The 12,794-nt window shown below is 41.2% G+C and overlaps 1 protein-coding gene across 4 annotated transcripts; it reads right to left on the bottom strand.

Annotated features, from left to right (window-relative positions):
* Window positions 1–297: 297 nt before the first annotated feature.
* Window positions 298–11,666, bottom strand: LOC124118747. 4 transcript variants are annotated; one of them, XM_046480995.2, is made up of 3 exons: window positions 11,586–11,666; window positions 10,365–10,923; window positions 298–8,217 (listed from the first exon to the last, which is right to left on the bottom strand). In XM_046480995.2, the coding sequence occupies exons 2-3, from the start codon at window positions 10,636–10,638 to the stop codon at window positions 3,869–3,871; spliced, it is 4,623 nt and encodes a 1,540-aa protein (XP_046336951.2). In that variant the 5' UTR covers window positions 10,639–10,923; window positions 11,586–11,666; the 3' UTR covers window positions 298–3,868. The 4 variants fall into 4 exon arrangements, with proteins under 4 accessions (XP_046336951.2, XP_046336954.2, XP_046336952.2 ...); XM_046480998.2 differs by having other exon boundaries at window positions 11,599–11,660; XM_046480996.2 differs by having other exon boundaries at window positions 11,376–11,654.
* Between the last annotated feature and the right edge of the window lie 1,128 nt (window positions 11,667–12,794).

Here is a 12,794-nt window from a genome sequence, read left to right as displayed (position 1 = left end):
TTTACGCCATCAAGTTGCCAGCACTTCGAATTTCCAGAAATAACGTCATGATAGGACAATATTTCATCGGGAAATAAACCACACCACATTTTCATTATTCTTCAGGATTTATCTTGCAGCTGTTATATTACTACATAATGCAGTACACTCTGATGGCCTATTCCTCAGAGAGACTAAGAGGATTTCAGCACTGATGTTCTTTATTTTTGCTCCCAAACAGAAAAGTGTACTCATATTTTTTGGTATGTATGCCTTGTGTTACTTCATACTTGGGAAAATAAATAACAAAAAAACAGACACATGATTAGTTTTAATTTGTATGGTGTAAGACATGATGTTTATTACAGTCACATAAATCATTAATGCAATTTGAAATCATTCTTCCTGTGAACATTAACAGAGACAAATACAAATACAATGTTTAACATCAGTATTTTGAAACTGAATGTCAGATAAAGTATACCAAATAGACACTGATAGCAAAGAAATAAGGGATATGAATTCAGTATTAATGTTATGAAGAAGACAAGACTCGTGGAAATGGTATGTACGAGTGGTGTGGGGAGTGGTTTGCCTGAGTCATGGTTTAAGGCCCCTTTGTATAGTATTTCAGTTTTACAAGGTATCTCAAGACAGTTGAGGGGATGTGCCTAGGGCTGGGACGAATCCAAATTTACTACCCGTGTACCCATGCCCTTATTACACGACCCTACCCGGGTACCCACTGTAGGTCTCGAGAGATAGGTACAAAATGTCCGATTGGGCATTTTTTACAATAGCCCTGGCAAAATGTATTTAGATACACGTGTTAAACGATCTGGTCATGCATACACTGAAGTTGACTGACGTATTATCTTTATTCTACCATATATAAAGTCAGAAGGAATGGTGCATAGTCAGAAAAAAATGCGAAAATTAGTGACTTGTAGTGTAACCATAGGGTTCTAGATAATTTTTGTCATTACACAATATATCATGTGACTAACCACGGGTCTGGGTAGTCCTATGAGTACCCGGGTCCTACTCAGTACCCACCCAACCCGGGTACCTGAGTTACCCGTCCCAGCCCTAGATGTGCCTAACATTGGGATGAAACAATACACTGATGCCCTGTGCATTGAGTTTTCATGGGATGATACGACGCATGTTGTTTTTTCTGTATCGATACAAAGCGATACACTTTCTAAAATAAATCACTTACTAGTTATTCATGACCCCCAATCCAGCGTTTTTGTTAGACAAATTTTGCAAAATGTGTTGTAATTAGCTTTTCAAGTTCACAACTAAGAACAGTCACTATGAACATGTCTGCAGCTGGCTTTTCCTTTGGAACCTGCTCTGAAATATTTATAGTTAAGAAGTTTCCACCTGACTTGACGTAAATATGCTGTATCGTTTCACCCCTACCTAAGACTGCTTCAGACGTTTTGCAGTCGGAAGAAATCCCATATGATCAGATTTCAATGATATACCACTATTGTGGAATATGAACACAAGGACCAGACAAAGGCTTATGTATGATTTGCACTCATGGACAGTGGCTCTAGCAACTGTAAGGACACAACGTGACACAACCAACAGTACAATGATCATCCACCAAAGGGATGCAACTCTACACAGCCAAAAAGTGCAATGCTCATCCACAAAAGGGAAGCAACTCTACACAGCCAAAAAGTGCAATGCTCATCCGCAAAAGGGAAGCAACTCTACACAGCCAAAAAGTGCAATGCTCATCCACAAAAGGGAAGCAACTCCACAAGGGTAACAACTCTGTAGGGCTGGGACGGGTCCAGATTTACTACCCAGGTACCATAGTGATGCATTGTGCCCCCTATTCCCCAACCCTAGCCAAGTACCTACTGTAGGTCTCAAAAGTTGGGTACAAAATGTCCGATTTGGATTTTTTTCCCCGCAACCATAACAAAAGTTACTTATGTACATGTATCAAATGATCAGATCATTTGTACACTGAAGATGACTGAAGCTTTATCTTTACTCAAACATTGCAAGTCAAAAGGAATGTGTGCATCATCTGAAAGAAATGCGAATATTGGCGACTTGTAATGTAACCACTGTGCTAAAGTGATTTTTTTTGTCATTAAACAATAAATCACGTGACTAACCATGGGTCCGCATAGTACTGTGGGTACCCGAGTTATCTGTCCCAGCCCTACAACTCTGCACATCTAATTTTAAGCACCTTAAGGCTTCTGCCCGTCCTCCCTCAGATGATACATCTAGAGGATATCAATGTAAGAAATTCCCTTATTTCTTTCCAAATCAGTATGACCTAATCATTCCACTAAATTGAACTGTTAAAAGAATATTCTTGACCACTGCTAAACTTAGGAAAGGGTTAGCTTTGCTGTACAAAGATCCCTTAACAAAGCCATTCATACATATTGTGAAAAGAAAATATGTTGACAAAAAAACTTCCACTCATTTCTGCACCAAGAAAAAACATTAAATGTTTCATGGCTGTACATACAATATAAACTCAATCAACAGTCCTATAACACAGACCATATATATCAATCATGTTTCTCTATCAACAAATTTCCATTCTCCCTCTCAGTACAAAGCATGTTGTACATTTCAAAACTTAGCCAATGTCTACATCACTATAAACAACAATAAGCCAATATTGAAGGATGTGAAGCAAGTTTTACATTTTGCATACAGAGAATTGAATGTCCCATAAAAGCAGAGTCAGCAATATTCCAGCAACATCGCAGGGCTTTTACATAAAGCTTAAGCTAGTCACATGCATCACTATGGTCAGACATTGTGACCATCTGATCCTCATTTCACACATCGATGACATGATGAACGGTCAAATTGGGAAACTACATGTCAAGTGTCTGAATGATTCCTACACACACCGTAACATCAGGAGAACTCAAGGGTCATGATGCACTGGTTCCTGTTATCAAATCACAACCAGTGTATCCTGGAACCTAAGGGACATAACACTAAACTAAAAGTTGCAATGCCTCTCATAAATTAATACAAAACATTATTTCCTGCATACAGTCTATCCTCATCATCACAAAATTTTCACTTTCTTCAATGTTTTAATTGCTCAGCAGTCGTGTATGGCATGTTCATCTGAGTACACATTCTAATCTCAACCTCTCATCCTTTAACCTCATCTACCCCCTTCGGGGAACCTCACCTATCACCTTAGCCTAACCTCACCTATCCCTTCAGATAACCTCACCTATCCCCTTTGGATAACCTCACCAATCCCCTTAGCCTAACCTCACCTATCCCTTCAGATAAACTCACCTATCCCCTTCGGATAACCTCACCTATCCCCTTAGCCTAACCTCACCTATCCCCTTAGGATAACCTCACCTATCCCCTTAGCCTAACCTCACCTATCCCTTAAGATAACCTCATCTATCCCCTTCAGATAACCTCACCTATCCCTACAGATAACCTCACCCATCCCCTCATCCTAACCTCACCTATCCCTTCAGATAACCTCATCAATCCCCTTCGGATAACCTCACCCATCCCCTTAGTCTAACCTCACCTACTCACTTTTTATCTAACCTCACCAGCCCCGTTCCTCTCACCTCATCAATACCTTTCCTCTAACCTAACCTATCCCCTTATTCTAATCACACCTGTACCCATAATCTAAGCTCACATATATTCTTCTAACCTCACCTAACTCCTTTTTCCAGCCTCGCCCACACCTTTCCTCCCACCTCACCTCCCTTTAATCTAACCTCACCTGTACCTTTCACCTTTCCTGGTTTCTTTCCTAATGTAATCTGTCTCTATATCAAACCTTCCCTCTGACCCAACATCTCTCATGACCTTACCCTCTCCTCCTAAGACCCTGACTGTGACCAGCTCATTATTTGCAATCTGGAGCCTTACTGTCAGCCTCTCTACCACCCCAAACACACTCCTGTTGAAGCTGCAATGGCAGGTTCTCCTTGAAGAGTTCCATCCGGAGGTTATTGTACTGAAACATAGCATCTCCCAAGAGAGCTAAGGCATCAGTAAGCATCCCCAAAGCCTCACAGTCATTATACATCTTCTCATGAATTCTCTCCAGCAAGTACACCCCAGGGACCATAGCTTCAGATGTTGACAACTGGACATCGTGCAGCTTGCTGTCCAAGTCCACACATGCAGCAGGAAGCATGCTAGATATCTCATGGTTGAGCTTTGGGGGTGTCATACAGTTTAGGTTTGAAGGTATCTTATATTTTTCTCGCAAATCTTTCACAATCCCTTCTTTTGTGCATGCCCTGTTGACCATATTGGCCACATCTTCATCAATGTTTTCATCCCGAAGAAGATCACTCTTAATTCTTGGAATGTGAGCTTCTTCATTGGGTCCATTTAGCATCTTGCTCTTAGAGGTTCCTGCCTGTATCCAGCGAATATCTTCATCAACTTTATCACCAAACAGATAGCTGGTGATAGAGTTGGACATTTTGCACAAGACTCCATATTTTTCTGGCAGGTGACATTTCATCAGCAGGCGTCTCGCTTTGGAGATGTTGACACAGGCACAGGCCAAAATCCTCAATGAATCAGTCGTTCTCCGACAAACCTCACCTGAAGTCTGGGGCGCCTTGCCAAACATACTGACTTGTGTGACTAATGGGGTCATACCTCTTGCAAGCCATCGCTGACAATCCATTAACACGGTGTTCGCATTCTGAATATTCTTTGGAAGTCTTTTTAACAGTTGAAAGTTGATCTCAGGAGGAACAGCAGATTGACAGTTTGCTGGCATGCTGTATTTTCCAACTGTCAATGTAGCACTTCTAGTTGTGCTGAACGTACTCAATACTAACTTGGTAACGAATTCATGTACACTTACACCTCGCCTGAACTCTCTAGGTTTCCTTGCATCCGTCCTCTGCATTTCCTTAACACTGCAGGATGCTTTGGGGGGTTCTTCAACAGGCTGATGGTGAGGCCTCTGGTTCACAGACTGTCCACCATTGCCTTGATCACCTCTTGGGAGATGAGGCTTGGGGTGTGATCTGTGTACCTGTCGTTCATTGCCATCCCCTTTGTAATCAAAATGACACATATCCCTGCTGAGAGTCGTGGCAAGAGGGGGATCTAACAGACCTCTTCTGTTTGGTGTTGGCACAGGGTGTCTGGGATATAACAGGCTATCTTTCTGGCTGTTCTCACCCCTACCAAGGGATGGTTGTGGAGGATCTAACAGACCATCTCTCCTATTATTCTCATCCCATGTTAAGGGTGGGTGTGGGGGATCCAGTAGACTGTCTCTTCTGTTCAACAACATGGCCGACTTGTTCTCCTCCCTACCGAATGTTGGGTGTGGGGCTTCTAACAGGCCTTCTCTCTGTCTGTTCTCATCCCCAACAAATGTTCTGTTTAAGGGAGCTAACAGGTCACCTGTTCTGTTCAACAGAGGCTGCATAATCTCATCCCTACCAAACGATGGATGAGGAGGATCTAACAGACCATCTCTCCTAAAATTCTCACCCCTATTGATTGACTGTTGAGGAGGGTCTAAAAGACCATCTCTCCTAAAATTCTCATCCCTATTGAAAGATGGTTGAGGAGGGTCTAAAAGACCATCTCTCCTAAAATTATCATCGCTATTGATTGACTGTTGAGGAGGGTCTAAAAGACCATCTCTCCTAAAATTCTCATCCCTATTGAAAGATGGTTGAGGAGGGTCTAAAAGACCATCTCTCCTAAAATTCTCATCCCTATTGATTGACTGTTGAGGAGGGTCTAATAGACCATCTCTTCTAAAATTCTCCCCCCTATTGATTGACTGTTGAGGAGGGTCTAATAGCCCATCTCTCCTAAACTTCTCATCCCTATTGAACGATGGTTGAGGAGGAGGATCTAAGGGAACATCTCTCCTAAAATTCTCATCCCTCTTGAACGACAGTTGAGGTGGGTCTAACAGACCATCTCTCCTAAAATTCTCATCCCTATTGAACGACGGATGAGGAGGATTTAACAGACCATCACTCCTAAACTTCTCATCACTACCAAACGATGGTTGAGGAGGAGGATCTAACAGACCATCTCTCCTAAAATTCTCATCCCTATTGAATGACTGTTGAGGAGGGTCTAACAGACCATCTCTCCTAAAATTCTCATCCCTATTGAATGACGGTTGAGGAGGGTCTAACAGACCATCTCTCCTAAAATTCTCACCCCTAATGAACGATTGATGTGGAGGATCTAACAGACCATCTCTCCTTAAATTCTCAGTCCTATTGATTGACTGTTGAGGAGGGTCTAAAAGACCATCTCTCCTAAAACTCTCATCCCTATTGAACGATTGATGTGGAGGATCTAACAGACCATCTCTCCTAAAATTCTCATCCCTATTGAATGACTGTTGAGGAGGGTTTAACAGACCATCTCTCCTAAAATTCTCATCCCTATTGAATGATTGATGTGGAGGACCTAACAGACCATCTCTCCTTAAATTTTCATCCCTACCAAACGATGGTTGAGGTTGGTCTAGCAGACCATCTCTCCTAAAATTCTCATCCCTTTTGAATGACGGTTGAGGAGGGTCTAACAGACCATCTCTCCTAAAATTCTCATCCCTATTGAACGATTGATGTGGAGGATCTAACAGACCATCTCTCCTTAAATTCTCATCCCCTCCGAACGATGGTTGAGGAGGGTCTTGCAGACCATCTCTTCTAAAATTCTCACCCCTATAGATCGACTGTTGAGGAGGGTCTAATAGACCATCTCTCCTAACATTCTCATTCCTATTGAACGATGGTTGCATAGGATCTAACAGACCATCTCTCCTTAAATTCTCATCCCTTCCGAACGATTTTTGAGGAGGGTCTAACAGACCATCTCTCCTAAAATTCTTATCCCTATTGAACGATGGTTGAGGTGGGTCTAGCAGACCATCTCTCCTAAAATTCTCATTCCTATTGAACGATGGTTGCATAGGATCTAACATACCATCTCTCCGAAAATGTTCATCCCTATTGAACGACGGTTGAGGAGGGTCTAACAGTCCATCTCTTCTGTTCATCATGGGCTGCATATTCTGTTCCCTACTGCAAGCTTGGTGAGGGGGATCTAACAGACCATCTCTCCTAAAATTACTTTCGCAATTGAATGACGGTTCAGGAGGATCTAACAGACCATCTCTCTTAAAATTCTCATCCCTATTGAATGCTGGTTGAGGAGGAGGATCTAACAGACCATTTCTCCGACTATTCTCCTCCCTATTGAACCCTGGTTGAGGAGGAGGATCTAACAGACCATTTCTACGACCATTCTCCTCCCTATTGAACGCTGGTTGAGGAGGAGGATCTAACAGACCATTTCTACGACTATTCTCCTCCATACTGAACGGTGGTTGAGGGGGATGATCTAACAGACCATTTCTCCGACTATTCTCCTCCCTATTGAACGGTGGTTGAGGAGGAGGATCTAACAGACCATCTCTCCTGCACAATTCAGAAGGCACATACTCATTTCTTTGAAAAGATGGTTGAGGGGGATCTAGTAGACCATCTCTTTTCTTCAGTATAGGCTGTCTATTTGGTATAGGTGGGCCTCGAAAATCAATATTCTCAATAAGGAGAGGTTGTCGCCTGTCAAAACCCTCAGGATGTGTTGCACGAAAGTCTGACCTACCAATGTCTCTTCCTTCTCCACGGGGCCCCACGATGCAAGTAGAATCATACGGTAATCGATCACTGTTCCATCTTAATGTATTCTGATCATGACTAGCACTCCTTGGTCCATTCCTGTTCTGGCTCTCCGGTCTAGCCATAACATTATTATGATTATGGCTGGAAGGAAAATGTCCCAAAAGCCCTCTCCTATCCTGCTCTCTGTGCCCTGGCCTAGAGTATCTAGTTGCAGCATCCCTGGAATATTTGGCTTGATGGTTCCCTCTGCCATGACTGCGCATTGGACCACCTGAACGGGACTCTTTTGTTTTAGGGCCACCCGATAAAGATTGTGTTTCGACTTGTTTAGGCTTATCGTGTTTGCCTCCCTCTTGTGTTAAACTAGATGCTCCTTTGGTTTCTGCCGATGTTGCATTCCCAGGTTTACTATCATTGACAGAGGTATTTGTTACTGTTGGTGAAACTTTGGCAGTGAGTTTCTCTTTGGCCTGGTCCTTCTCTCCGAGTTCTTCAGTTTTCCTTTGTTTCCTATCAGATGATGCAGGAGAACCCAGAGATTTTCTTTTGTTTTGCGAATCTGTAAAACACAAAGTCCTTTCTTAAAATGATGAACATGTATAGTATGACCATATTATCCAGGCTCTATATCATCGCGATATCAGTAAATCTCGTAATCCACACACCCTGTCGACTGTTGACTTATGCAAAACTAAGCATGATGTTTCATTGCTTGATCGAATACAGGACTCCTTGCGCTATGTCACGGCTACTCGTAAGTATACAAGTTAACTTTTTTATGATAGTTTCTGGAATGTTTTTGAAGTGGAATTACCCTACCTCCATTCGAACTTCGTTACAAAAGAACCCATTTGTTTCGACAAAGTCCCTTGACCGAAGATATGTCGTAAGCATACTGATTAAGCATAATCCAAAACAGGAAGTGATGTAAACAAAATAATCCACTCGTATCACACAACAAAATAGTGATACCGCAATAATATAGCGTTACCTGCCCTTGAGTCGCTAATGACAGGTACTTTGTTAACCAAACACGGCAAGAAAATTAGCATCGATCAATTGTGTCATAAAAGTTGAACAAAGAAAAGAAACATTTTGCGTATGACATATTTAATAGGTCAGTAAGTGTACGCCACTACAATCCATTATAAATTAACTACCGCAATAATACAGTTTACCATCCTACATGATGCATGAATGAACTATAACATCACCATCAGAAGTAGGCAGTGAGTGATTGAGTTAGACAGTATTCAATTCATGTCATGTGTCAGCTTAATGTGGGAGGAAACAAAGTAGAGAGAAAAGCCCAAAGTGAATCAGGTCTTACATGATTTCTTCTTTGGTGGAGTTGGGAAGTAAGAGAGTTCATGGCCATAGTCAGCACTATCAGACGTGAAAGGTTTTCGCCATTTGTTTGATATAAAATGTGACTTAGTTGGGCTTAACATAGCTTGGAACAATATTTCAGTTATGTCAGCTTGATTTGGAAGATAAGACTAAAGTGATGCAGGTCTTAGATGTTTACCACTTTAATGTTGGTTTTTATGTTTAACGTCACACTCAACAATATTCCAGCTATATGACAGCGGTCTGTAAATAATCGAGTCTGGACCAGACAATCAAGGGATTGATGCCATGATCCACCCAATTGGTTGGTTGGTTTGTTGTTAACACCGCACTCAGCAATATTCCAGCTATATGGCGGCGGTCTGTAAATGATTGAATCTGGAGTAGACAATCCAGTGATAATTATCATAAGCATCGATCCGCGCAATTGGGATCAAAAACATGCATCAACCAAGTCAGCGAGCCTGACCAGCCGATCCCGTTAGTAGCCTCTTACGACAAGCAACCATCCAATTGGGATACGATGACATGCATCAACCAAGTCAGCAAGGCTGACCACCCGATCCCGTCAGTCGCCTTTTACGGCAAGCATGAGATGCTGAAGACCTATTATACCCTGGATCTTCACGGCTCATCACTTTAATGAAACCAATGAGCACAGGTATGGTACTGACAAACCTAGAAAACAACCGTGATCAAGCAGAACTGGGAGTCCACAATCATACCTTTGTGTATGCCCTAGGGACTCACTTTGCACAGTGAATTGCAGTGCGTTGAGATGATTGAAGCATCATTAGAATAATCAGGTACTGATAGAAATACAAGATGTTGATGTGCAGACTCGCTATATATTATACATCAAACGACATACACATATTTTGCAAGCCATAACAGTGAAAATATCTCCGGCAAATAATTCAGATTTAAGATTTGTAACCATGGTAACAGGTATCTAAACAAGCTTATATCTAAGCTAAAACATATCAAAGACAAACAATTCATGCTGTAAATTCTACAAAACAATTTGTCATTATCACTAAAATCAGCCACCTACCATGCAGATAGAACAAACATTCTGTTTCCTTATTTACCCATAAATGATAAATTGTTTTTGCTTTCTTCATGTCCTTTAACACTACAAAAGAATTTTGTTGTTCCTTATTACTTTCTCCAAGGCATGAAGTGTCCGAAATAGCTGCCTGCCTACATTCCCATGGCTGATAACATTTCTGTCGGGATAGATTAAATTGATTCTAACCTGCCAGGCTGTAAGAAAGAAAACTCCCTTGCTAATGACACTGACAATTTTGAATCAGACACTGAAAGCAAGGACTTTTACACCATATGCATCCTTACCGAAAGCAGCAGGAAGAACAGCAGCATCTTTTTCCAGCGTACTAGACGAGGCTGGTTTCTCTGAAGTAGCCTTCTCACTGTCTGAAACCCCAGAACAACTGAATGTCTTCTCCCCTAAGTCAACTGTGACCAAGTCTGTCAGATACTTCTCTGCCAGATCACCCAAATCATCATCTCCTATCTCAGACCCTGCGGTGTCGCCCAAGTATTCATCAGCAAGTTCTTCAAAGGTTTTCCCTGTAGCAATAAGACCTTTCCCTTCCTCCTCAGTCATGTTTAAGTTTTCTTGAGTAACAGTGTCTGTTAATCAGTACAAGTAACAACAGTATTCACTGGCATTGTGTTTTTCAAACTGACACAGTAGTCTCTGTAATGTGCTAAGATTTAGGACAATCAGTCCAAAATGGGTATGCCATGTACAGATACTAATTCGGAATTTCCTTTCAGATTCATGCAAGGTCATCCATTTTGTCTTAGACCTGGGACGATTTGAGTACAATTTCCATTTGGTACAGTTCTACATCAGGTACACGAACACTGCATTAAAGAAATTCGCCACCTGAAACAAAACAAGAAGCAGGTTGTAGTGTACAAAGGCACAACTAAACTAAACAGTAGTGCAGTCATTTATATAACATGTTAAATGAAGCAGTACTATGTGTCCATAGCAAGCGAAATGGGGAGAAAACCATTATTTTGTCAAAAATTTAGAATCTTTTGCCTTTCTTCATTTTCTAAAAATTCAGACATATTAACATTGTACTTCATGCAACAATGCATATAAAAAATCCAAACAACAAAGTATTTCGTTCTTTACAAGCCTGTCACAAATGAAATACATGTAACTCTGGCAAAACAAAAAGCAAAACAATATAAACCTGAAATGGAAAAAAATTATATTTGTCAACATTTAGGGCCGACCAATCTCATCTGATGTCCTAAATTGTATCCGTGGTCCTCTGGAATAATGTTAGCTAACTAAATGAACTCATTACCCTAGCTGTAACTTACACAAGAAAATTAATACGTGTCCTTTGCAAACTAGGAAAGGCTGACATCTACTACACTCGACTCCAGGTTTCAAGACATAGGCCTATCGGGTTCTTGCTTTTAAAATCGTGAGGAACTATTACCTAGTAAGACATAATATATTCTCAAATAAACAAGGTACTAGGTAGAGCGTTGATAGGCCTAGTGTTTACCCAAAGATACCAACTTTACCCAAAACATTCACCAGAGAATCACAGTTCAACCAAATACAGCAAAATAGTATACAGATTGGCCGCCATCTTTTTCTTGGTTGACTCAAAAACTTATCTCAAGCTGGAAACGGAATCCGAATTCTCCGTGTTTACAGTGATTAGGGTAAAATCTAACGGCAGCGTATTAGTCCATGGACCCTAAATATATTAAGTGTCCATGATTAGTCATATCGCAACGACTATGTATGCTTGATACCAGCTGCAGAAACGAACCTTCTTTTACAATGCTATTAAATTCTAGTGGCGAGGGTGAGTTAAACCAGCATATTTTGTCTTAAAAACTACCGACCAACACTCTGACATCAAACAATATCCAAAGAAAGTATAAAATAACGAGAATAATTCCAGGAGTGAGGTTTTGATTAATATCAGCAAAGACGAATATACGTCTTTGATTCCAGATTTCCATAATTAATACACTTTGTTATTTTAGATTCTAGATGTGAAAGATTTCATAAGTGAAGTAATATTTTTTTTTTACTTACGCTGGTAATGGTGGTAGCGCTCGTTTCCAGAACAGTTCTTTAAAACCGTACAATTAATATTCCTTCACCTACTTTGGCACAAGATAGGATTAGTGGTGAACTGGAGCCTTTTGACAGTTTGGGAGTTTGAAAAATATATACTCAACCGCAAAAGAAACGCAAGTTGTAAGTTGTACATAAAATGTGGATAACGCTAAGACCATGAAAGATATGTAGATAACATTAAGAAATGGCAACAGAGAAAACATTTGAAAACAAAAGGGCGTTAATTGTTTGATGACAACCATCTGTGTTTATCCGAAAGCTGGGTGCATCACTTATTATGTTATTGCATAACAACCGAAGCATATATCTACTGCTAAGTGGGTGAGTTGGGTTTAACGCCGCTTTTAACAGTATTCCAGTTATATCACAGCGTGTCAGCTTAATGTGGGAGGAAAACCCGAAGTGATGCAGGTCTCAGACGTTTACCACTTCAATGAAACCCAGGAGCACGGGTATGGTGCTGACAAACCTAGAAACATCACAGGGGCGAACCGGGATTCGAACCCACAATCATAGGTTTCTGGCGTGCCCAAGGGACGCAACTCTGCACAGCGAATCGCGTCGACTCAGACGACTGGGCCACCCATGCTCCCTCTACTGCTAAGGGTACAGTGGTTCGTCTGGTTGATTGAGCGTTC

The sequence above is a fragment of the Haliotis rufescens genome, unplaced genomic scaffold (assembly GCF_023055435.1).
Source record: "Haliotis rufescens isolate VD_foot unplaced genomic scaffold, xgHalRufe1.0.p SCAF_2, whole genome shotgun sequence".
NCBI lineage: Eukaryota > Metazoa > Mollusca > Gastropoda > Lepetellida > Haliotidae > Haliotis > Haliotis rufescens.
Note: the sequence above shows the minus strand (reverse complement) of the source record. Positions and strands in the feature narration are given on the sequence as shown.

Bases quoted from the DNA above. Each gene is read 5' to 3' on its own strand.
- LOC124118747 (XM_046480995.2), bottom strand. From the start codon at position 10,638: ATGACTGAGGAGGAAGGGAAAGGTCTTATTGCTACAGGGAAAACCTTT. The intron at 8,218-10,364 runs GTAAGGATGCAT...TGTGTTTTACAG, and splicing joins TGTTCTTCCTGCTGCTTTCG to ATTCGCAAAACAAAAGAAAA.